Raw genomic sequence first — 23,407 nt, 5'->3', positions numbered from 1 at the left:
AGAGAGACAGGCAGGCAGAGAGAGAGAGACAGGCAGGAGAAGAGAGAGAGACAGGCAGGCAGAGAGAGAGACAGGCAGGCAGAGAGAGAGAGACAGGCAGGCAGAGAGAGAGAGACAGGCAGGCAGAGAGAGAGAGACAGGCAGGCAGAGAGAGAGAGACAGGCAGGCAGAGAGAGAGAGACAGGCAGGCAGAGAGAGAGAGACAGGCAGAGAGAGAGAGACAGGCAGGAGAGAGAGACAGGCAGGCAGAGAGAGGAGACAGGCAGAGAGAGAGAGAGAGAGGCAGGCAGAGAGAGAGAGAGAGGCAGGCGAGAGAGAGAGAGAGAGGCAGGCAGAGAGAGAGAGACAGGCAGGCAGAGAGAGAGAGACAGGCAGGCAGAGAGAGAGAGGCAGGCAGGCAGAGAGAGAGAGACAGGCAGGCAGAGAGGAGAGACAGGCAGGCAGAGAGAGAGAGCGAGACAGGCAGGCAGAGAGAGAGAGCGAGGGGCAGGCAGATGAGAGAGAGAGGAGGCGAGAGAGTGGGGAAGGAGAGGAGGCAGAGAGAGTGAGGGAGAGGCAGGCAGAGAGAGAGAGAGGAGGCAGGCAGGGAGATGGAGAGCGAGGCAGGCAGAGAGAGAGAGAGAGATGAGAGAGAGAGGCAGGCAGAGAGGAGGCAGGCAGAGTGAAAATGAAAATGAAAATCGCTTATTGTCATGAGTAGGCTTCAATGAAGTTACTGGTGAAAAGTCCCTAGTCGAGACATTCCGGCGCCTGTTCGGGGAGGCTGGTACGGGAATTGAACCGTGCTGCTGACCTGCCTTGGTCTGCTTTAAAAGCCAGCGATTTAGCCCAGTGTGCTAACCAGCCCCTGAGAGGCCAGGCAGGCAGGCAGACAGAGCGAGGAGAGAGGCAGGCAGGCAGAGCGGAGAGCGATGAGAGAGGCAGGCAGGCAGGCAGAGCGGAGAGCGAGAGAGAGGCAGGGCAGGCAGGCAGACAGAGCGAGAGAGAGAGGCAGGCAGACAGAGAGAGAGAGAGAGGCAGGCAGGCAGGCAGACACAGAGCGAGAGAGAGGCAGGCAGGCAGGCAGACACAGAGCGAGAGAGAGGCAGGCAGGCAGGCAGAGCGAGAGAGAGAGGCAGGCAGGCAGGCAGACACGAGAGAGGAATAGGCAAACAGGCAGGCAGACACAGAGGAGAGAGAGGCGCACAGACAGGCGGAGAGAGAAACAGCCAGGCGGAGAGAGAAACAGGACAGGCGGTAGAGAGAAACAGACAGGCGGAGAGAGAAACAGACAGGCGGAGAGAGAAGAAACAGACAGGCGGAGAGAGAGACAGACAGGCGGAGAGAGAGAAACGACAGGCGGAGAGAAGAAACAGACAGGCGGAGAGAGAGAAACAGGACAGGCGGAGAGAGAAACAGACAGGCAGGGAGAGAGAAACAGACAGGCAGAGAGAGCAACAGACAGCGCAGGAGGAGAAACAGGACAGGCAGAGAGAGACAGACAGGCAGAGAGAGAGACAGACAGGCAGAGAGAGACAGACAGGCAGAGAGAGACAGACAGGCAGAGAGAGACAGACAGGCAGAGAGAGACAGACAGGCAGAGAGAGACAGACAGGCAGAGAGAGACAGACAGGCAGAGAGAGACAGACAGGCAGAGAGAAACAGACAGGCAGGGAGAGAGAGACAGACAGGCAGAGAGAGAAACAGACAGGAGCGAGAGAACAGACAGGCAGAGAGAGAAATCAGACAGCAGAGAGAGGAGACAGACAGGCAGAGAGAGAAACAGACAGGCAGAGAGAGACAGACAGGCAGAGAGAGACAGACAGGCAGAGAGAGACAGACAGGCAGAGAGAGACAGACAGGCAGAGAGAGAGAGAGATAGGCAGCAGAGAGAAACAGACAGGCAGTATGAGAGAAACAGACAGGCAGAGAGAGAAACAGACAGGCAGAGAGAGAAACAGACAGGCAGAGAGAGAAACAGACAGGCAGAGAGAGAAACAGACAGCAGAGAGAGAAACAGACAGGCAGAGAGAGAAACAGACAGGTAGGACAGATGGATGTAGGGAGAGAGAAGACCGCCAGACCTGACAGAGAGACAGAGACATCCAGACAGAGAGAGAAGACAAGCAGACATGAGAAACAGACAGGCTAAGAGAAGAGAAAGGCAGACAGGGGGAGAGAGAGAGACAGGCACAAAGAGAGAGAGAGAGAGAAGCAGACAGAGAAAACAGCAGGCAGACACAGAGGAAAAGACAGACAGACATAGAGAGAGACAGACAGACAGACAGAGAGACACAGACAGGAGACGCAACAGAATCACCTTATTTACAGTTCAAAAATATCCATCGGCTAGCCAAAGGAGCAGTAAGAGGACTGCTGGATGTAAATTAAAGTGATTGTTTTTGGCCTCAAACTAAATTTGACTGACTTGACAATGGCCAAAGTAGCCACTGTACACATTCCAATGCACTCCAACGCTGACCATGTTCCAGAGCCCTTCAGTTTTTCTTATATAAGATACATAGTCATGTGTTTTGCATATTGATATATTTTTGCCTGGTGGTTCAGTAAATGGCAGCTACCTCATTGACTATAACCTGTACCACAAAGTCTTTCTGGATTTTAGTTTCCTGCGTCGCATTTTATCAGTCAGCAGCTCCCAGAGAAGAACCAGCGCTGCCGCGAGGGTTCAATGCCCTCCTGTGTGTGTAGCTGCCTTTTCAGCTGCACGATTGTGTCTGCCATGCTGGCGTTCAGTTTGACATCCTTCCCGGTGGACAAGCGCACCTTGAGCTGGAATTCCCGCTTGGCGTTTGCTGGAGGGTCGGGGATGTCAGCCGTTTCCTCGTCGCACTTCTCGGTGATGAGGTTCAGAGGCGGGGCCAGGCAATAAACGGGAAGCTGGTACCGGTTTCCGAGCTCATCGTAACATTCTGTCAATGAACCTGAGCAGAGCATGGGGAGGAAAAAGATATTTTCAGTGAAATAATCAGTTCTCACTCGTTATTTTGTTCTGTTCCTTCATTGAACACAGTGCCCACCAGGCCAGATGCAAGACCACATTTTCTTACTCTGCCTCTTCAAATTGATATTTAAACTACTTTCTGTATACTGATTTACGGGCAGCACGGTAGCACAGTGGACAGCACTGTTGCTTCACAGCTCCAGGGTCCCAGTTTCGATTCTGGCTTGGGTCACTGTCTGTGCGGATTCTGCACGTTCTCCCCGTGTGTGCGTGGGTTTCCTCCGGGTGTTCCGGTTTCCTCCCAGTCCAAAGATGTACAGGTTAGGTGGATTGGCCATGATAAATTGCCCTTAGGTTAGGTGAGGTTACTGGGTTACGGGAATAGGGTGGAGGTGTGGGCTTAGGTGGGGTGCTCTTTCGAAGGGCCGGTGCAGACTCGATGGACCGAATGGTCTCCTACTGCACTGTAAATACTATGCTATTATTTATAATTTTTAATTACCCATAAAGCTGCTATCATCAAGCAGTCAAAAGGCAGCAGGTTTCAATAGTGAACATAATGGCCAATCAGGTATATTTTGCAGCCCGTTCAGAGTGTTTAAAATGCAAAGTTTAATATCATTGGTGTCTCGTCCCCACTTTGGCACTGCTGTCCATTTCCTCTCCAGTGCAACTTAACCCCTCATTAACCCCAGTTGCAAGCAACAAGACCTTCAAGGAATTCACCCACATGACAATTATTCATTTGAGAGTTTAGACTATGATTGGCTATTTAGCCACAAGGAACATCCGAATTCCTCTCAACTGAGTTGTTGCTGCACTCTCCATCTTGTACACACACGGGCAGCAATGGTTCTTTGCAGGTTAGCACTGCTGCCTCACAGGGCCAGGGCCCCGGGTTCAATTCCAGCCTTGGGCGACGGTGTGGAGTTTGCAGGTTCTCCCCGTGTCTGCGTGGATTTCCTCCGGGTTTTCTCCTACTGTCCAAAGTTACAGGGATAGGGCGGGAGAGTCTGCCTAGATAATCTTAATAATCTTTATTATTATTGTCACAAGTAGGCTCATATTAACACTGCAATGAAGTTACTGTGAAAATTCCCTAGTCGCCACATTCCGGCACCTGTTCGGGTACACGGAGGGAGAATTCAGAATGCCCAAATTACCTAACAGCATGTCTTTCGGGACTTGTGGGAGGAAACTGGAGCACCCGGAGGAAACCCACACAGACATGGGGAGAACATGCAGACTCCGCACAGTGACCCAAGCAGGAATCGAACCTGGGACCCTGTCGCTGTGATGCAAGTGCTAACCACTGTGACAGGGTGCTCTTTAGCGGGCTGACTGGCCTCCTTTTACACTGTAGGGATTCTGAGAGATGATTCTTCAGTTCTGGTGTTTAGTAAGCCAATTTTGCGAAAACTGAAATGGATCCTCCAAATGTATAGCTCATGTATACACTGTTATTCTGCGAGGAAATGGGGGTGATCTCAAACAAGATTTAGGTAACTATTTAAATCAAATCACATTTAACTTGAATGTTTGGGACAACCAGAACAAGGGGCCACAAGCTTAAAGACTATATATGCTGCATCACCAAGATCACCAACTTCCATCTCTCCATCATCACCTATGACAGCCGAGCACTGGCACAGGCTCCTGAGCCTGAAGGAAATTGCATGTTATTATATTTTCCACTTCGGAGTGCTATTAACCACCTCTACTCATCTGCTTAGGCCTGGCAATATTAAGCTGTCCGAACCTGTCTTTTAGAACATAGAACAGTACAGCACAGAACAGGCCCTTCAGCCCACGATGTTGTGCTGAGCATTGTCCGAAACCAAGATCAAGCTATCCCACTCCCTGTCATTCTGGTGTGCTGCATGTGCCCATCCAATAACCGTTTGAAAGTTCCTCAAGTGTTCCAACTCCACTATCACAGCAGCCAGTCCATTCCACACCCCTAACCACTCTCCTACCTCGGACATCCCTCCTATATCTCCCACCCTGAACCCTATAGTTATGCCCCCATGTCACAGCTACATCCACCCGAGGAAATAGTCTCTGAACGTCCACTCTATCTATCTCCCTCATCATCTTATAAACCTATATTAAGTCGCCTCTCATCCTCCTCCGCTCCAAAGAGAAACGTCCTAGCTCCCTCAACCTTTCCTCATAAGACCTATCCTGCAAACCAGGCAGCATCCTGGTAAATCTCCCTTTGCACACTTTCCAGTGCTTCCACATCCTTACGATAGTGAGGTGACCAGAACTGCACACAATACTTCAAACGTAGTCTCACCAGGGTCATGTACAGTTGCAGCATAACCCCCACGGCTCTTAAACTCAAGCCCCCTGTTAATAAACCGCTAACACAACTAGAGGCTCGTCACTGCTCTATCCACTTGAGTGCCAACCTTCAGAGATCTGTGACATGAACCCCAAGATCTCTCTGTTCCTCCACATCCGGATGGCACCTTAAACCGAGGCCCTATCTGGCTGATCAGTTGGGTGTAGCAAAGGTCCTTCCTATTTATTCCCTTATTTTCCCTTCCTTTATTCTTGCCGTTGTATTTTTAATCCATGGTGATTCGTGGACATGTGTCTTTAAAGCAGCCTGTACCATTAATTAACAGAATGGATGTGTTGTTTTGCAGGACTGGCTGACATCAGTGGTGACTTAGATCATAGAATTTACAGTGCAGAAGGAGGCCATTCGGCCCATCGAGTCTGAAAGAGCACCCTACTCGGAACTGGCAGGGTACCTGGATTGCATCTACATTACAGCCGTGCAAGCAGAGGAAAACCGAGCAACTCTCTCCTGGAAAAGGCTGATGGTAAACTGACCAACACTCTCTCTCCAGAAAAGGCAGAGGTCTGGAAATAAATCACGAGCTGAAAGCCGAGTTTGATGGGATGAAAAGGGAAAAAGGGACCTCTCCAGGAAAAGCTGCGAGTAATACATTTCTAAGCTAGAGAAGATCATTCATTTTAATTTAATGTTTAAATTAAAATATGGGTTTGCAAATTAAGCACTTTATCAGCATGCTGCAAGGAAAGCATGCTAAAGAGCCGCCAGTGGAAGCAAAACTCTTATCTTTTGAATTTCATCCGTATTATTTTTGTCCCCCCCCCCGTCGTGTTTGTCTGTCTTGTGTGTGTGTGTGTGTGTGTGTGTTTGTGGTGTTGTGTGTGTGTGTGTGTGTGTGGGGGTTAGGATAATAACATGGGGTAGGTTAGCTGGGTTATTAAATTGTAATTACTACACATCTTATCATTATTCTTGCTTTAAATAATCAGTAATTCTGTTTCAACTTACACACCTGGTGACTGTAATGATTGGGTAGTCAAGGGCCAAAGACTGTGGGAATTTTAAGAATTATGGTTAATTCACTTGTGTTGTGAATCTGGGCACGCGGGCTGGAATTGACCGTGCACTAGCACAGGGTTGCGGAAAAAAATCCAATCGGCACCACTCAGGAGCAGAGTAGTAATTCTCCTGTCCTGAGGCCAACATTTGCCCTTCAACCCTCATCTTCCTTTAATTGGTTATTCATCTCATTTGCGGCTTGTGAGATTGTGCACATGTGAAGCAATTAAAATAAGGGATGCACAAAAGGTCAGAATTTGAAGGGCACAGAGGTCAGAAGGTCTCAACAGTGTGTGTATAAGTGTGGTTGTGTCTGTGTGTGGTGTGTGGTGATGGGGGTGGGGTGGGTGGTGGGGGTGGGTGGGTGGGTGGTGGGGGGTGGGGTGGGTGGTGGGGGTGGGGGTGGGATGGAGGGGGAAAGGTGCAGAGATGGGAGGGGGTGAGGCTATGGAAGGATTTGAAAACCAGGATGAGAATTGTCAAATTGGAGCCATGTAGGCCAGCACACGGGAAATGGTTGGGTGACCGGGGTGACTTAATATAGAATTAGTTAGAATAAAGGCCAAAGAAATTTGGATGAACAAGTTTATGGAAGGTGGAAGAGGAGAGGCTGGTCAGGAGTGGTTTGGAATAGTTAAATCTAGAGATAACAAGATATGAAGAATGACGAAGGAACTGGAAAACATTAACATGAAGTCAATGGGCTGATGTGATGACTTGAATGTGCCCATAATGGGGGGGGGGGGGAGGGGGGGGGGGGGGTTTGATGACAATGGTTTTATAATAATAATCTTTATTATTGTCACAAGTAGGCTTACATTACCACTGCAATGAGGTTACTGTGAAAAGCCCCTAGTCGCCACATTCCGGCCCTTTTTAAGTTACACAGAGAGAGAATTCAGAATGCCCAATTCACATAACAGCACATCTATCAGGACATGTGGAGGAAACCGGAGCACCCGGAGGAAACCCACGCAGACACGGGGAGAACGTGCAGACCCCTCACAAACACTGACCCCAGCGGGAATCGAACTTAGGAACCTGGCGCTGCGAAAGCAACAGTGCTAACCACTTTGGTATCTTGTCGCCCAATCTTCCTAATATTAACCTTCCTAATATTTAGTTGCTGCTCATCCAGTACTGGATGTATGATGAATCTAGGAATTACAGATATATTCTATTATAGGTATTTGATGCAGTAAGGGTTAAAAGCCTGAATTAGCGTTGTACCCTACTGCAGTAATGGTTTTAAAATAAAACCTGGGAATTATAGATGGTAAGCCTAACAACAGTGGTGGGTTAGTTACTGGAGAGGATTCTGAGGGATAAGATATACAGGCATTTGGAAACACAGGGTTTGATTAGGAGTAGTCAGCACGCCTTTGTGAATGGGAGATCATGCCGTCCAAATGTGTTAAGAATTCTTTGATGAAGTGACCAGGAAGGTTGATGAGGACAGCGTAGTAGACGTGGTCTATGTGGACAGTAAGGCCCTTTGATAAAGTTCCACATGGTAGGCTACTCTGGAAGATGTTTGTTTTCAAGAGCAGTTAGATATAGCACTTGGAGTGAAGGAGATCAAAAGTGTTTTGGGGGGGGGGGGGGGGGGGCAGGGGGGTGAAGGTGGATCAGGCTATTGAGCTGGATGATCAGCCGTGATGATAATGAATGACGGAGCAGCTCAAATGGGCCGAAAGGCCTCCCGCCTGCTCCTATTTTCTTTGTTCCTATTCATATGCTTTAGTGACATTGGTGACTACTGCGTCTCTATGATTCGTTGAGTATATTTTAGTGTTGTAATAATGGATGTGTACATTGCTCAAGGTTGACCTAGTAGTTAGCTGTGAAGTTATTTACCTTCGGATTATTCTTTGGTCATCTCACTGGAATCAATGGAAGCTAAATGCACAAAGTGGTGTGTGAACTGAGTCCCCAGGTTCAATTTATGGACTGTATGGAGTTGGCCGAGCGCTGGAGTAAAAGTGGTGACTCACTGAACCATAATTACGTGTTCAAGTTTCTGCAGCCCACCCCAATTAAACTCCACAATCTCTCTCTCTAACCTTACAGAGAAACACAAATAGGAAAATGCCACCATAATGCAATCAGTTTCAAAGCCCCAAAAATGCAACTCGCACATAACGCTCACTGTTCTTTCAGACGAGGCAAACTCACTTGGTCCCTCTGACACTATACATTCCCACTGTCTCCATGGCATCCTTACTTAACAAGTCATTTCCAGAAAGTCCCAACCATTCAGGAAACCACAAACCTCACAATGCATTCTAAAACTCATACTTTTAAAAAAGCATGTCCTTCAGAACCAAGTCCCGTCTTTGCATGTAGTCATGCATACTGTACGTACAGGAGTGCAATTATAATTGCAACTTCTTTAACCCCTGTCAGCATATGACTCCGAAGATACCTCCAATTAATGGTGGAGCAGAGGAGAGGAAGAAGCTGGCAGTGTGAAGCACTAGATAAACCCCAAACGTACACATGAAAGAACATCCACCTAGACTTATTCGAGGGGGAGAACAGGGAAGAAATAAGTAAAATTCAAACGAATTTCCGTGAGTATCACAGACAGATTCAGTGGGTTAGAGGGGGAGAGTTAATTAACCCAGGGTGCTCAGACATAAATCAGTCTCCATTTAAAGCACATTTTGATCTCATTGTATAATGAGTGTGCGTAATATATTATGTAATCAGTAAATGCCCAACAGTCCCAGAAGGCCACAGGCTGCTCTCCCCTTTTTTTTAAAATTTAGATTACCAATTATTTTTTCCAATTAAGGGGCATTTAGTGTGGCCAATCCACCTACTCTGCACATTTTTGGGTTGTGGGGGTGAAACCCACGCAGACACGGGGAGAATGTGCAAACTCCACACGGACAGTGACCCAGAGCCGGGATCGAACCTGGGACCTCAGCGCCGTGAGGCGGTTGTGCTAACCACTAGGCCACCGTGCTGCCCTTGCTCTCCCCTTTGAGAGCTGGCTGGTGGTGATTTAACCGGAGGGCCACCCCACCTCAGGCGAGGGGAGAGGTTGACAAGGTGGGGACTTCATGAATAACCTCAGCTGGTACGGGAATTGAACCCACGCTGCTGGCATAAGCTCCACATCACAAACCAGCTATCCAGTCAACTGATCTAACGACTCCATATAAATGTACAGCAACTTGGAAAGCAGTTCAGAGTAAGAGTTTCTCAGTCTTCCGGGCAATGGAACTGGGGAGACTAACAGATGTTATGCCAAGACTGACAAGGAGGCTGTTATTGTCAGCATGACAAAATTATAGAGGCAGTAAGTGAAATAAGAAACCATTCCCATTCTGAGTTTCGGTCTTTGTTCAGCAGAGATTTAAGTTGGTACCCAGGACATGTACTGTAGACTTGCCAGTGCCAAAATGTTTAGACCTTTCTTAGTGGGTACTGCCCACTGTGGAACAGGTAATACAGACTAGGAGGGTGGTCAGGTTGGAAGAGCAGTTAATACGTTCAGTAACTTTGGGAAAAAAAACTAAGTGTAGCTGCTCCTGATCGCTATCCAATAAGCCTAGTTCGAAAGTTTGGCATTGGAGATAAGAATGCATCACAAATCCACATTCTCCCGTGTCTGCAAGGGTTTCACCCCACAACCCAAAAGATGTGCAGGTTAGGTGATTGGTCATGCTAATTGCCCCTTAACTGGAACAACAAATAATTGGGTACACATAGAATTTATAGTGCAGAAGGAGGCCATTCGGCCCATCGAGTCTGCACTGGCGGCTCTTTGAAAGAGCACCCTACCCAAGCCCACACCTCCACCCTATCCCCATTACCCAGTAACTCCACCCAACACAAAGGGCACTTTTGGACACTAAGGGCAATTTATCATGGCCAATCCACCCAACCTGTACATCTTTGGACTGTGGGAGGAAACTGGAGCACTTGGAGGAAACCCACCCACACACGGGGAGAATGTGCAGACTCCGCACAGACTGTGACCCAAGCTGGGAATCGAACCTGGCACCCTGGAGCTTTGAAGCAATTGTGCTAACCACCATGCTGCCGTGCTGCCCCTCAATTTATTTTAAAAAAGAATGCATCACAAAATGAATGAGGAGTGTTCGGGTAGTTACCGAAAGGTTGCTTTTGCGTAACCTTTGACGGACTGATATTGCAGTATCGGCCTCGGGAGTTCCTGGTACAATAATTAGATTATTATCCTTGTCCTAACGAGGGTTATCAATATTAACTGAGCATACATGCCTGGAAATTTCATTTATTACGTCACATCTGGTGAAACAACCTTTCCATCCCCCTCCCACATCTCCAATATCAGTACTCAAGTAGTCAAAAGTAAATGAAAGAAAAATGACATGCCCACTTTGTTTGCAGCAGTGTCCAGGAGATTGACCCTAAATTCCTGGGGACTCCAGGACAATCCAGGATGGTTAGTATCCTCAGCCCTAACTTGCCTAAGCCACCATGAGATAGGGCAGAGGAACAGGGAAAAGACATTTTAAATTTTAAATTTAAGACTTCGGCTATTCTAAATTATTCTCCTGCTGTGGCACACAGTTAAATGACAGCAACTATGCTGGTCTGTGCATGATCAAAGCATCCGTTCAACAATTTCTCCTGCTTGATGAAATTTGCAAGACCAAGGGGCAAACAAAAGTTTGCTCCATCTCTTCCTACAGCCAAATGAATACTGATACCTCAGCTGGAATATGCATAAGAATTGTCAAGTCAAGAAGCATCCAAATTGGATATACACAACTGTAACTATGTTTTTAAGTGAAAGCATGTATTTGGGCACTAATGTAGAAAAGCATGATTGCCTGAAGTATTTTTTCACCGAGCCTTTCTCGTTCCTGGGCATTACGACCAATCTGGTAAATTTCTTTGATGCTGCCTATCGGTTGTACAGGGGCCATGCATCAGCAACTGGCTGAAACATAATATTAAAAGCAGCTCAAAACCTTTTGGTCGGAAGCTACTCTCCAAATGCTTTGGCAACAGATCATTTCTGTTCACGGCTGAAGAGCTGAACCTGAATGAGACATGGAGGGCCGCTGACACCCAAGCAGTCAGTTCCTACACGAGATGAAAGTTGAATGCAGGGAAAAGTTCTATTTAAAATAAAGATCACGATTCAGGCAATTGAAAAGTATATCAGAAACAGCAAGGCAAAATTAGATCAGCTAAACAACACAAAATTAAACATAAAGAGCCTCAGCACATGGAGGAGATTCTAGGCCATAGGCCTATTTGATTGGAAAAGGAGCCTAGCAGGGAAGGCAGTGGAACAGCAATGGCAGGAGATTTTGGGGGTTATTAGGGAGGTACAACAGGAATTCATCCCAAGGAGGAGGAAACATGCTAAGGGGAGGACGAGGCATCCATGGCTGACGAGGGATGTCAAAGACAACATAAAAGCAAAAGAAAAAGCATACAAAGTGGCGAGGATCAGTGGGAAACCAGAGGATTGGGAAGCCTTTAAAGCAAGCAGAGAACAACTAAAAAAGCTATTAGGGAGGAGAAGATGAACTATGAGTGCAAGCTAGTTAGTAATATAAAGGAAGATAGGAAGAGATTTTTTCAATATATAAAAGGTAAGAGGGGCAAAAATAGACATGGGACCACTAGAATATGGGTGGAGAAGTAATAATAGGAAACAAAGAAATGGCAGATGAACTGAATAGTTACTTTGCATCAGTCTTCACGGTGGAAGACACCAGTGGGATGCCAGAGCTCCAGGTGAACCAGGGGGCGGAGGCGAGTGCAGTGACCATTACTAAGGAGACGGTTCTGGGGAAAATGAAAATGAAAGGTCTGAAGGTGGATAAGTCTCCTGGACCGGATGGACTAAATCCCTTGTCGTATGCCGAATGTTTGAGGATTCTGGGTCCGTACTCGTTGGGGTTTAGAAGGATGAGGGGGGATCTTATTGAAACTTACAGGATACTGCGAGGTCTGAATAGAGTGGACGTGGAGAGGATGCTTCCACTTGTAGGAAAAACTAGAACCAGAGGACACCATCTCAGACTAAAGGGATGATCCTTTAAAGCAGAGGCGAGGAGCAATTTCTTCGGCCAGAGGGTGGTGAATCTGTGGAACTCTTTGCTGCAGAAGGCTGTGGAGGCCAATTCACTGAGTGTCTTTCTTGAAGACAGAGATAGATAGGTTCTTGATTAATAAGAGTATCACACTTGATGGGCCACGTGGCCAATTCTGCTCGTATGTCTTATGGTTGAATTTAGTAGAATTTCCATAGCCTAGAACTGGTACTTTGTTTGCATGGCAAAGCTCCATCTAACTGATGTAACATTACTGTACACATTTAAACTGACCAAATGGAGTATGCTGTTACTGAGATAAAAAGATTACACCAGGGTTGTGAGCGGAATTGTGCCCCCGAATCCAGTGTTCAAAATACCAGTAAGACAGGACAAGTGAACCTGCAGTCTCTGTTTGGATGAGCAGCATCACCGGGGAGAAAGAAGAGACCTGCTATGGTGGTACTGGCAGGGTGTGTTTAAGTGCGCATGTGCTGTGTGTGTTTGGGGTTTTGGGGGGCGGGGGGGAATAGAACAAGAATGAAGATAATGTGTCTGGCTGACTCCCCGTCTCAGTAATCCTCATCCGCACAGGCAGACTCTCAGTAGGCGAGACTGGGTGAGTTGGATCCCGCCTCCCCAGACTTGCAGGCAACACATCCCAGACCCGAAACGCTCGCTGCGTGAAAAAGTTTTTTTTCCACATTATATTTGCTTCTTCTGCAAATCACTTCAAATCTGTGCCCTCTTGTTCTTGATTGTGTGCGACCGGTAATAGTTTCTCCCTATCTACTCTGTCCAGCCTCTTATTAGATCTCCTTTTAGTTTCTTCTCTTTAAGGAGAACAGTTCCAGCCTCTCCAATCTATCCTTATAACTGAAGTTTCTCATCTCTGGATCCATTCTTGTAAACCTCTTTTGTAATCTCTCCAATACGTTCACATCCATCCTATAGTGTGGTACACAATATTCCACCCGAGGTGTTTTGTTGAAGATAACTATGGTGGTTTTAAAATTAAATCAAGAGGTTCAAACAAATTAAGAGCTTTAAGATGTCAACATTACAAGCTGGTGGCGCAGTGGTTAGCATTGCTGCCTCACGGCGCCGAGGTCCCAGGTTCGATCCTGGCTCTGGGTCACTGTCCGTGTGGAGTTTTCATATTCTCCCCGTGTTTACGTGGGTTTTGTCCCCACAACGCAAAGATGTGCAGGGTAGGTGGATTGGCCACGCTAAATTGCCTCTTAATTGGAAAAAATGAATTGGGTACACTAAATTAAAAAAAAAAACATTATAAGCTGCTATGTTACACTGCCCGTTTTCCTGTGCAGACGGCTGACAATATCATGTGAGTGCCCCTGTTCCACTGCAAGGCTGCTAATGAAGAAATACTAAAAACACTATATGTAACATTTTCCTCCCCCTTTATATCAAAGGTCCATGACACAATAAACAGTTTAATATTACCAATTAGCAACTTGCACAATCAATCAACGCCAGTAGTCAACATGTCAGATGCTCAGAGGTCATCGTTCTTGATGTGGTTGTTGGGTGTCTGCTTTTTACTGCTTGCTGTCTTTGGCTTGGCTTGGGTTGTGGTTGTCTTAACTGGAATCGATGTCGTGATCGGAGGTTGACTAAGTGTCTGGTTCTCACCTGAGATACTGCTCTCTCCAATTGGTTTGTTTAGTGCCACGTTTTCAGAGGTCAAGGTTGTCTGTTAGCACAGCTTGATTTAGACCATCTGTTCTGTCTCTGACAGATTGGTTACTGTCGCCTCAAGTCAATACGCATGTCACATCCATATTATATTGTCTCAAGTTGGTACCATGTAGGAGACGGTTCTGGTTTGTGCTAAAATTATGGCAACTATCCACTTTTCACTTGTGGTATATATGGTTCCCTCATCAGAACTTCTTGACCCTGGCGAAAAACACAACATTTCGCCTTGCACTCCCGCTGTTACGACTTTATCCTGCTGCTATTCCGCTACAGTTTGGGTGGTTTTTAGCAAATCGAATGCTGTGAGAATTAGCAATGCTGGAGCGACGTCGGTTGTTGAGTGCACATCATCCCTGTACATGAGCAGGAATTGACTTGAGCATTTACACAATTAACCTTATTCTCTAGTTACTTTCAACGTATGTTTCATAGTTGTTCAAAATGTTCTGCCAGCCTATTTGTGGCAGGATGATAAAGAGCAGATCGGATGTGTTGAATTGCATTCTTCTTTAAGTAGCGTACAAACTCTTGAGGCATGAACGGAGGCCCGTTATCGCTCACCAGTTGTTCAGGGTAGCCGAATCTGAAGATTTCACCCAATCTCTCAATTGTCTTCTATAATAATAATAATCTTTATCGTCACAATAGGCTTACATTAACACTGCAATGAAGTTACTATGAAAAGCCCCTAGTCGCCACATTCTGGCGCCTGTTCAGGGTCACCGAGGGAGAATTCAGAATGTCGAAATTACCCAACAGCACATCTTTTGGGACTTGTGGGAGGAAACCCACGCAGACACGAGAAGAACGTGCAGACTCCGCACATACAATGACCCAAGGGAATCGAACCTGGGACCTTGCCGCTGTGAAGCAGCAATGCTAACCACGGTGCTACCATGCCGCCCATGACCGTCTCCGCCGACATGGTCTTCATGATGGCAACTTCGGGCCATTTTGAGTGGGCACCAACTAGAATAAGAAACATACGCCCTTCAAACGATCCAACATAATCAACATGTGCCCGTTTGTCAGACCTCTTCCGGGTGCACGGGTACATCGGGGCTAATGGCAGCAGGTTCCGCACTTTTGCGCAAGACAAACACATGACAATCTTCTCCTCAATTTCGACATCTAAACCCAGCCACCAAAAATAGCTCCTGACCACCTCTCCTTCAATCTGACAATACCACAGTGGCCTTCATGTAATTGATTCAATGTGCATTTTCTTGTCTGTATGGAAAATGCAACTCTTCAGAGCGGAATATGGCTTTAACTTAGGGCTTGCTCCGCAAAGCACCATGCCCATAGCCTCTGACAGTACTGGATCATTTCTGGTATGATTATTAATGAGGGTCAAGACTTGTTGTTAGTGGACAATGGTCTGTAAAGAAAATGAATTTCCTCTGATGCAGGAATAGGTAGAGTTTCCAAAAAATGATTCCTACGGCTTATTTCTCTATCTGCGTGCAATTGCTTCAGGCTTTATTGAAGACCCTGGACATAAGAACAAGGAGGAGTAGTAGGCAATTCAGTCCCTCGAGCCCGCTCCGCCATTCAATATGATCATGGCTGCTCTCCTCTCGGCCTCAATTCTACTTTCCTGCCCGTTCTCCATAACCCTTCAACCCATAAGGTCATAAGATATAGGAACAGAATTATGCCATTCAGCCCATCAAATTATAATTACTAATTATAAGAACATAAGACGCGAGGGCTATCAGCTTCTCTTCACCTGCGGGCATTATGTGGGAAACCACCCCCCAACCCCATAAGGTGATGAGTCCGTTGCAGGGGAATCTTTAGGACTACCTGGCTTCCTTTCACTCTAAAACAAGGTAAACTTGAGCTAAGCCGGTTTTCCTTTTGTATTTTATTACACGCCCCAGCTCTAAATTTGTCGCTGCAGGGTACTTGCTACTCGCGTTACAATTACTGATTATTTTGGGCAGTGCATGTGACAAACTTTTGTCCAAACTGGTTTTCTTCGGATTTCTCCGTGAATTTTCGGTTTCTCCGGTGCCTGCAACCGTTGTTCAGTTCTCCTGTCGCGAGCTTTCATGCAGCAACGATTTTAATTATTTATTTTTCTTTTCGGGTGCCTACACATGCTGTCCTACTATTTTTCAGATGCCTACAAATGATGCTCATTTACCTCGTCTCCAGTTTTGATTTGGTGGTTTTAAAATTAAGTCTGTATGTCTCAGAGGTTCAAACAAACAAAAAGCCTTTTAAAAAAAGTCTTAAGATATTAAGACTTTGATACACTGCCCGTTTCTTGCGTAAACAACCAACGAGGGCATGTGATTGAACTCTTAAAGTGCCTCTGTTCCACTGCAAGGGGTGAGGAAATACAAAAACACTGAATACACAACAATAACCTCCGAGCTCTTGTACTCTAGCCCCCTATTTATAAAGCCCAGAATACTATGTGTGCTTTATTAACTCTCCATCTTCAATGATCTATTCACATATATACCAAGGTCCCTCTGGTCCTGCACCCCATGATACATTTTCCCCTCATTGCATCTTGTCTCTCTATGTTCTTCCTAACAAAACACATCACCACACACTTCTCCGCATTGAACTTCATCTGCCACTCCACCAACTTGTCTATGTCCTTTTGAAGTTCAACACTGTCCTCCTCACAGTTTATAATATTTCTAAGTTAGAGTCATTGATGTTTACAGCATGGAAACAGGCCGTTCGGCCCATCTTGTCCATGCCACCCAGTTTCTATCACTAAGCTAGTCCCACTTGCCCACATTTGGCCCATATCCCTCTATACCCACCCTGTCCATGTAACTGTCTGCTTTTTAAAAGACAAAATCGTACCTGCCTCTACCACTGCCTCTGGCAGCTCGTTCCAGATGCTCACCACCCTCTGAAGAAATTTCCCCTCTGGTCTCTTTTGTATCTCTCCCCTTAAACCTATGCGCTCTTGTTCTAGACTCCTCTACCTTTGGAAAAAGATGTTGACTATCTACCTCATCTATGCTCCTCATTATTTTATAGACCTCAAAAAGTTCACCCCTAAGCCTCCTACGCTCCAGGAAAAAAAAGTCCCAGCCCATCCAGCCTCTCCTTATAACTCAGACCATCAAGTCCTGGTAGATTCCTTGTAAATCTCTTCTGCACTCTTTCTAGTTTAACAATATCTTCCTATAATAGGGTGACCAGAACTGAACACAGTATTCCACTGTGGTCTTACCATGTCTTGTACAACTTCAACAAGACGTCCCAACTCCTGTATTCAATATTCCGACCAATAAAACCTGGCATGCAGAATGCCCTATTCACCACCCTGTCCACCTGCAACTTCCCCTTCAAGGAGCTGTGAACCTGTACCCCTCAATCTCTTTGTTCTGTAACTCTCCCCAACTCCCTACCATTAACTGAGTAGGTCCTGCCCTGATTTGATCTGCCAAAATGCATCACCTCATATTTATCCGCATTAAACTCATCTCCATTCATCAGCCCACTGGCCCAATTGGTCAAGATCCTGTTGCAATCTTCACGATCCACTATGCCACCAATCTTGGTGTCATCTGCAAATTTACAAACCATGCCTCCTACAATCTCGTCCAAATCATTTTTTTCTATAACAAATAACAGTGGACCCAGCAGCGATTCCTGAGGCACACCACTGGTCACATGTCTCCTATTTGAAAAACAACCCTCTACAACCACCCTTTGGCTTCGGTCACCAAGCCAAATTTGTATCCAATTGGCTACTTCGCCTGGTATTCGGTGAAATTTAACCTTTTCCAACAACTTACCATGCAGTACCTTGTCAAGGCCTGCTAAAGTTCATGTAGACAACGCCGACTGCACTGCCCTCATCAACCTTCTTGGTTATCCCATCAAAAAAAAATCAAATTCGTGAGACATGACTTTCCCCTTACAAAGCCATGCTGACTTTCCCTAATTAGCACTAGCCTGTATAAATGACTGTAGATCCTGTCGCTCATAATACCTTCTAACAACCTACCTACTACAGAAGTAGGCTCACCGGTCTGTAATTCCCAGGCTTATCCCTACACTATCCCTGGAGCTGGTTTAGTAGAGCAGGCTAGACAGCTGGTTGTGATGCAGAACAGTCCAAAGATGTGCGGGCTAGGTGGATTGGCCATGCTAAATTGCCCGTTAGTGTCCTAATAAAAAAGTAAGGTTAAGGGGGGGTTGTTGGGTTACGGGTATAGTGTGGATGCGTGGGTTTTGAGTAGGGTGATCATGGCTCGGCACAACATTGAGGGCCGAAGGGCCTGTTCTGTGCTGTACTGTTTCTATGTTCTATGTTCTATGTTCTAAGGCGAGCAGCGCGGGTTCAATTCCCATACCAGCTGAAATTCTGAATTCCCGAGTGTACAAGAACAGGTGCGGAATGTGGCGACTGGGGGATTGCACAGTAACTTCATTGCAGTGTTAATGCAAGCCTACTTGTGACAATAAAGATTCTTTATTTTTTACAGCCCATTCTTAAACGAGGGCACAATATTGCTACTCTCCAATCTTCAGGCACCTCTCCGTCGCTGTCAATATTCAAATATCTCAGGGGCCAGCAATTTCCTCCCTAGCCTCCCACAACATCCTAGATACATTTCATCAGAGTCCCGGAGATTTATCTATTTGATCCGCTTTAATACCTCCAGCACTCCTTCTCTGTATATGTACACTCCTCAAGATATCACTTTTATTTCCCCAATTTCCCTAACATTGGTGCCTTTCTCAACAGTAAATACTGACTATAAATATTAATTTAGTGCCTCTACTATCCCTTGTGGATCTGCACACAGATGACCTTGTTTATCCTTAGAGGCCCCAACCCTCTTGCTCATCACTCTTTTTGCCCTTTATGTATCTGTAAATGCTCTTTGGATTTTCCTTTGCCTTCTCTGCCAAGACAATCTCACGTCACCTTTTTGCCCTCCTGATTTCTCACTTAACACTACTCTGACGAGCCCTATACTCAAGGGATCCACTTGATCCCAGCTGCCTATGCATGTCATATGCCTCCTTCTTCCTTTTGACCATGGCCTCAATATCCGGAGTCATCCAGGGTTCCCTATTTCTACCAGCCTCACCCTTCACACCAAGAGGAAATGTACTCACCCTGAACCTAGGTTTTTTTTTGTTTTTTTTAAATAAATTTAGTGTACCCAATTCATTTTTCCAATAAGGGCAATTTAGCATGGCCAATCCACCTAAGCTGCACATCTTTAGGTTGTGGGGGTGAACCCACGCAAACACGGGGAGAATGTGCAAACTCCATACGGACAGTGATCCAGAGCCGGGATCGAACCTGGGACCTCAGCGCCGTGAGGCAGCAATGCTAACCAACTGCGCCACCGTGCTGCCCCACCCTGAACCTTAGTTAACATCCTTTTGAAAGACTCCCACTTACCGCTGTTCCCTTGCCTGTAAACAAGCTCCCCCAATCAACTTTTGAAAGTTCCCGCCAAATACCATGGAAATTATTTCAGATTTCCCGCATCTGCTGTGGTTTATTTTTGCAAGGCACAGGGGACCTCGAGACACATTCCAGAGGGAGTCAACAATCAGTTTCTGATGGAACAGGAGGAAAACTCATCCAGAGTCAAAGGGGGAGTGTGCATACAGGTTACATATTGCTAGGAATCACGAGATAGGTTAGACCAAAGCCATGGAAAGAATTTATGTTTATTCATTAGGACACATGGAGCACAGTTGGGTGTGTGGGGCAGGAACCAAATTGTTGAATTTGATTAACGAGACACAGAATGAGGCCATTAGCTCCAAATGCTTCGATCAGGTCTTTATGTACCACAAGCCTCCTGCCACCTTGCTTCATCTAACTGTATCAGAATAATGCTACATTTCTGTCGCACTCGTGTTTATCTAACTTCCTATTAACTTCAGCTATGCAGGGTGGGGTCAGCAAGAAGAACACTGAAGGTCACCCATCAAGATAGAAAGCTTCAACAACGGTGAGGAAGAGATACATCATATCTGGGCAATATACAGGTGTGCAAAAGCTCAATATACAAGAGCATAAGTATACCTTTTGACGTTTCACAGATCTGAATTTAGATGTGGGGGAAGCTAGGGAGGATGCATCGCTGGTGGGAACTTGGGAAACTTCCTGACAATTTTGTACATTTCAGTAGAAACTGTGTAGGATCCCAGAACATGCTACAAGACAGTGTTTGAAACTCTGCTGTGCTTACCATGCGGTAAGGTTATGCTCGCACCGTCTACTATAGCTTGGGCCAGTTCATGGTCATTGCATTCAATAGCATAGGCAGCCGCCTTCAGGGCATCCCAGATTTCTTTGCGACCTTCAAAAGCAGGTGCTGTATCCCAGAATTCATCTCTTTTACTCCTCAGTTGGCCATCCGTCATAGGATAATCACTTTTCCACTTTGGCCTCTCCTTCTTCAGTGGCTCATTTCGACCTGAAATTTAAAAAAAACTTGAATCAGCAAAGAAACTGGGACAGACTGAAGGATAAGAATATTTTACTGAAGTTGTAATGAGGACTAGTACCAGGTCATTAGCATTAATTTTGTCAACCAAGTGCAATATAAGTGGTTTCCCATTCTCAGAAGCATTAATCTTTAAAAAAAACGTTCAAAATGTGGGCTCTAATCATTCATGAAGCACTGAACGATCACTTGGAATGACTAGAAAATTGTATGTTTAACCATGATTTTGGGAAAGACTCATACAACGAGTGGTGTACTATGCTGTGCTGGATTTACCATCCAATACCTCCAGTCCTGCAGGTCTATTGGACACCTATTACTAATACACTTAATTAACACCAGCAGATAGAACATTACAGCTGACTAGACAATTCTTATATATTAAAAAAAACCTTCAATTTTTAAACATGGGTTCGAGCTGGGAGTTGCTGCTGAATCACTGAGCCAGCGTGTCAGACAGACTGTGTGTCACGGGCAATTTTAATTTGCAAAACAATCAGGCTGAACTAGACCAGGGAATGGGAAATCAGGTTGGGAAATTTAGGAAAAGGTGGCCCGCAAATCCGAAGGGGAGCTGGTATATTTGGCAATGCTATGATTTTTGGTAGGCCTGCAGAGTCGAAAACAGACAATGTTGCAGCAATGCAAGAGCAACTAGTGCTAGAGTTTTAAAAATTTAATTTGCAGGATGTGGGCACTGTTGGCGAGGGCAGCATTATTGCTCATCCCTAATTGCCCTTAAGAAGGTGGTGGTGAGCTGTCTTTTTGAACCGATGCAGTTCCTGAGGTGTAGGTACACCCAGAGTGCTGTAGGGAGGGAATTCCAGGATTTTGAGCCAGAGACAGTGAAGGAACAGCGATATATTTCCAAGTCAGGATGGTGCGAGACTTAAAGAGGAACCGTTAGGTGGTGGTGTTCCCAGGTATCTGTGCATTTCTAGATGGTAGTGATCGTGGGTTTGGAAGGTGCTGTCTAAGGAGCCCTTGTAAGTTCCTGTAGTGCATCTGTGGCATGGTACACACGGCTGCCACTGTTCTGGGGTGGAGGAGGGATTGAATGTTTGTGGAAGAGGTGCCAATCAAGTGGGCTGCTTTGTCCTGGATGTGTCAAGCTTTTTGAGTGCTAATGGAGCTGCACTCATCCAAGGCAAGTGGAGGAATACTGCATTGCCTTCCTGACTTGCTCCTTGTAGACAGTGGACAGGTTTTGCGAAAGTAAGGAGAGGAGGTAACCTGCTGCAAGATGGCCTGCTCTGGCAGCCACAGTATTTGTATGGCTAGTCCAGTTCTTTCTAGTCAACCTCATAGGATGTTGGTATTCAGTGATGGTAATGCAATTGAATGTCAAGGGGCAATGGTAGATCCTCTCTTGTTGGAAATGGTCATTGCCTGGTACTTGTGTGGCACAAATGTTACTTGCACTTGCGGCATTTGGACATGGACTGCTTCAGTATCTGAGTAGTCACGAATGGTGCTTGACATTGTGCAATCATCAGCAAACATCTCCACTTCTGACCTTATGATGGAAAGCAGGTCATTGATGAAGCAGCTGAAGATGGCTAAACCGAGGATATTACCCTGAGGAACTCCTGCAGTGATGTCCTGGAGCTGGAGATGATTGACCTCTAACCACCGCAACCATCTTCCTTCGTGCTATGCATGACTAACCAGTGGCAGGCTTTCCCTTATTCCCACTGATTACAGTGCCTGTCTGAAACAGTTGGGATGCAATGTAGCATCATGGCCCCCAAGTGTTCCCTCCTATGGAAAGTTATATCATCTGCAAGAGCCAAAAGATAAGATAAAAATAAATCCATGATGGCGCAAATATCTCGGAAATTGGGAGAGTTGGAGTTTTGTAGGTCATTCTGAAATCTCCTGTGAACAATCACTCAAGAAAGAAAATGTTTCTTCGCTCATAGCTTTGTCCTCCAACATCTAGCAAAATTATTGTCCTGATCCTCAAATTTCTCCATAGCGTCTTTTCAGCTGAGCTTAGCGATCTAAAGTTTCAATGTGCAACGGCCTTCCTTGAGGGTAATATATCAGCGTGGATAAAGGACTGGCTAACTAATAACAATTCGAGTCCAGATAAATGGGTCATTTTCAGATTGGCAAACTGGAACAAATGATGTGGCACATGAATCATTTTTGCTGCCAATATGCAGAACACTGATGAGACCAAATCTGGTCTACTCTGCACAGTTTTGGTCTCTTAAGGAATATATTTGCGTTGAACGCAGTTCAGAAAAGGTTCACCAGGCAGATTTCTGGAATGAAAAGGGACAAGGAAAGGTTGGGCCTATATCATTTGAAGTTCAGAAGAATGAGAGGTGGTCCTGAATCCTGAGGGGAATTAATCAGGTGGACGCCAAGAGGTGTTCGCCTTCATGGGGGAAATCTAGAGCTATGGTACACAGTTTAAAAATAAGATGGAGAGCTGGTGGAATTTCTTTTCTCGGGGGCCATTAATCTTGTAAACTGTCTATCCCAGCGACTGGGTTACTGAATATATTCAAGGTGGAGCGAGACAGCTTTCGACAAGACAGCCAAGGGTTATGGGGTTAGACGTAAAAGTGGAGTCAAGGTTACAATCCGATCAGTCATCACCTTATTGAGTAGCAACATGGGCTCAAGGGACCAAATGACCAACTCCTGATCCTATTGGTTAAGTTCTTCTGACAATTATCCACTGCAAACATGATCGTCCTCCATCAATTCTGCAAATATCACTCGTGTCTCTATACTGGGGACCTTCTTTGCTGAATCTTCAAAGTCTCTTCCCCAAACTCCCATATCATGCTTGTTCACTGCCTTGTTCCTCATGAAAACAGGTCCTTAGAATATGGAAATCAAAGAACTGTACGCA

The 23,407-nt window shown here is 45.9% G+C and overlaps 1 protein-coding gene across 1 annotated transcript in view; it reads right to left on the bottom strand.

Annotated features, from left to right (window-relative positions):
- Positions 1-2,218: 2,218 nt before the first annotated feature.
- Positions 2,219-23,407, bottom strand: part of ubtd1b (ubiquitin domain containing 1b) — a 98,712-nt gene continuing 77,523 nt past the window's right edge. The window contains 4 exon segments of the mRNA XM_038773381.1: positions 2,219-2,614; positions 2,617-2,637; positions 2,640-2,924; positions 20,281-20,508. Coding sequence (XP_038629309.1) covers positions 2,544-2,614; positions 2,617-2,637; positions 2,640-2,924; positions 20,281-20,508 — 605 coding nt within the window. The 3' untranslated portion in view covers positions 2,219-2,543.

This window comes from Scyliorhinus canicula, chromosome 16 (assembly GCF_902713615.1).
Source record: "Scyliorhinus canicula chromosome 16, sScyCan1.1, whole genome shotgun sequence".
In the NCBI taxonomy this organism is placed as follows: Eukaryota; Metazoa; Chordata; class Chondrichthyes; order Carcharhiniformes; family Scyliorhinidae; genus Scyliorhinus; species Scyliorhinus canicula.
The sequence above is the reverse complement of the archived record's forward strand: the minus strand, read 5'-3'. Positions and strand labels throughout refer to the sequence as shown.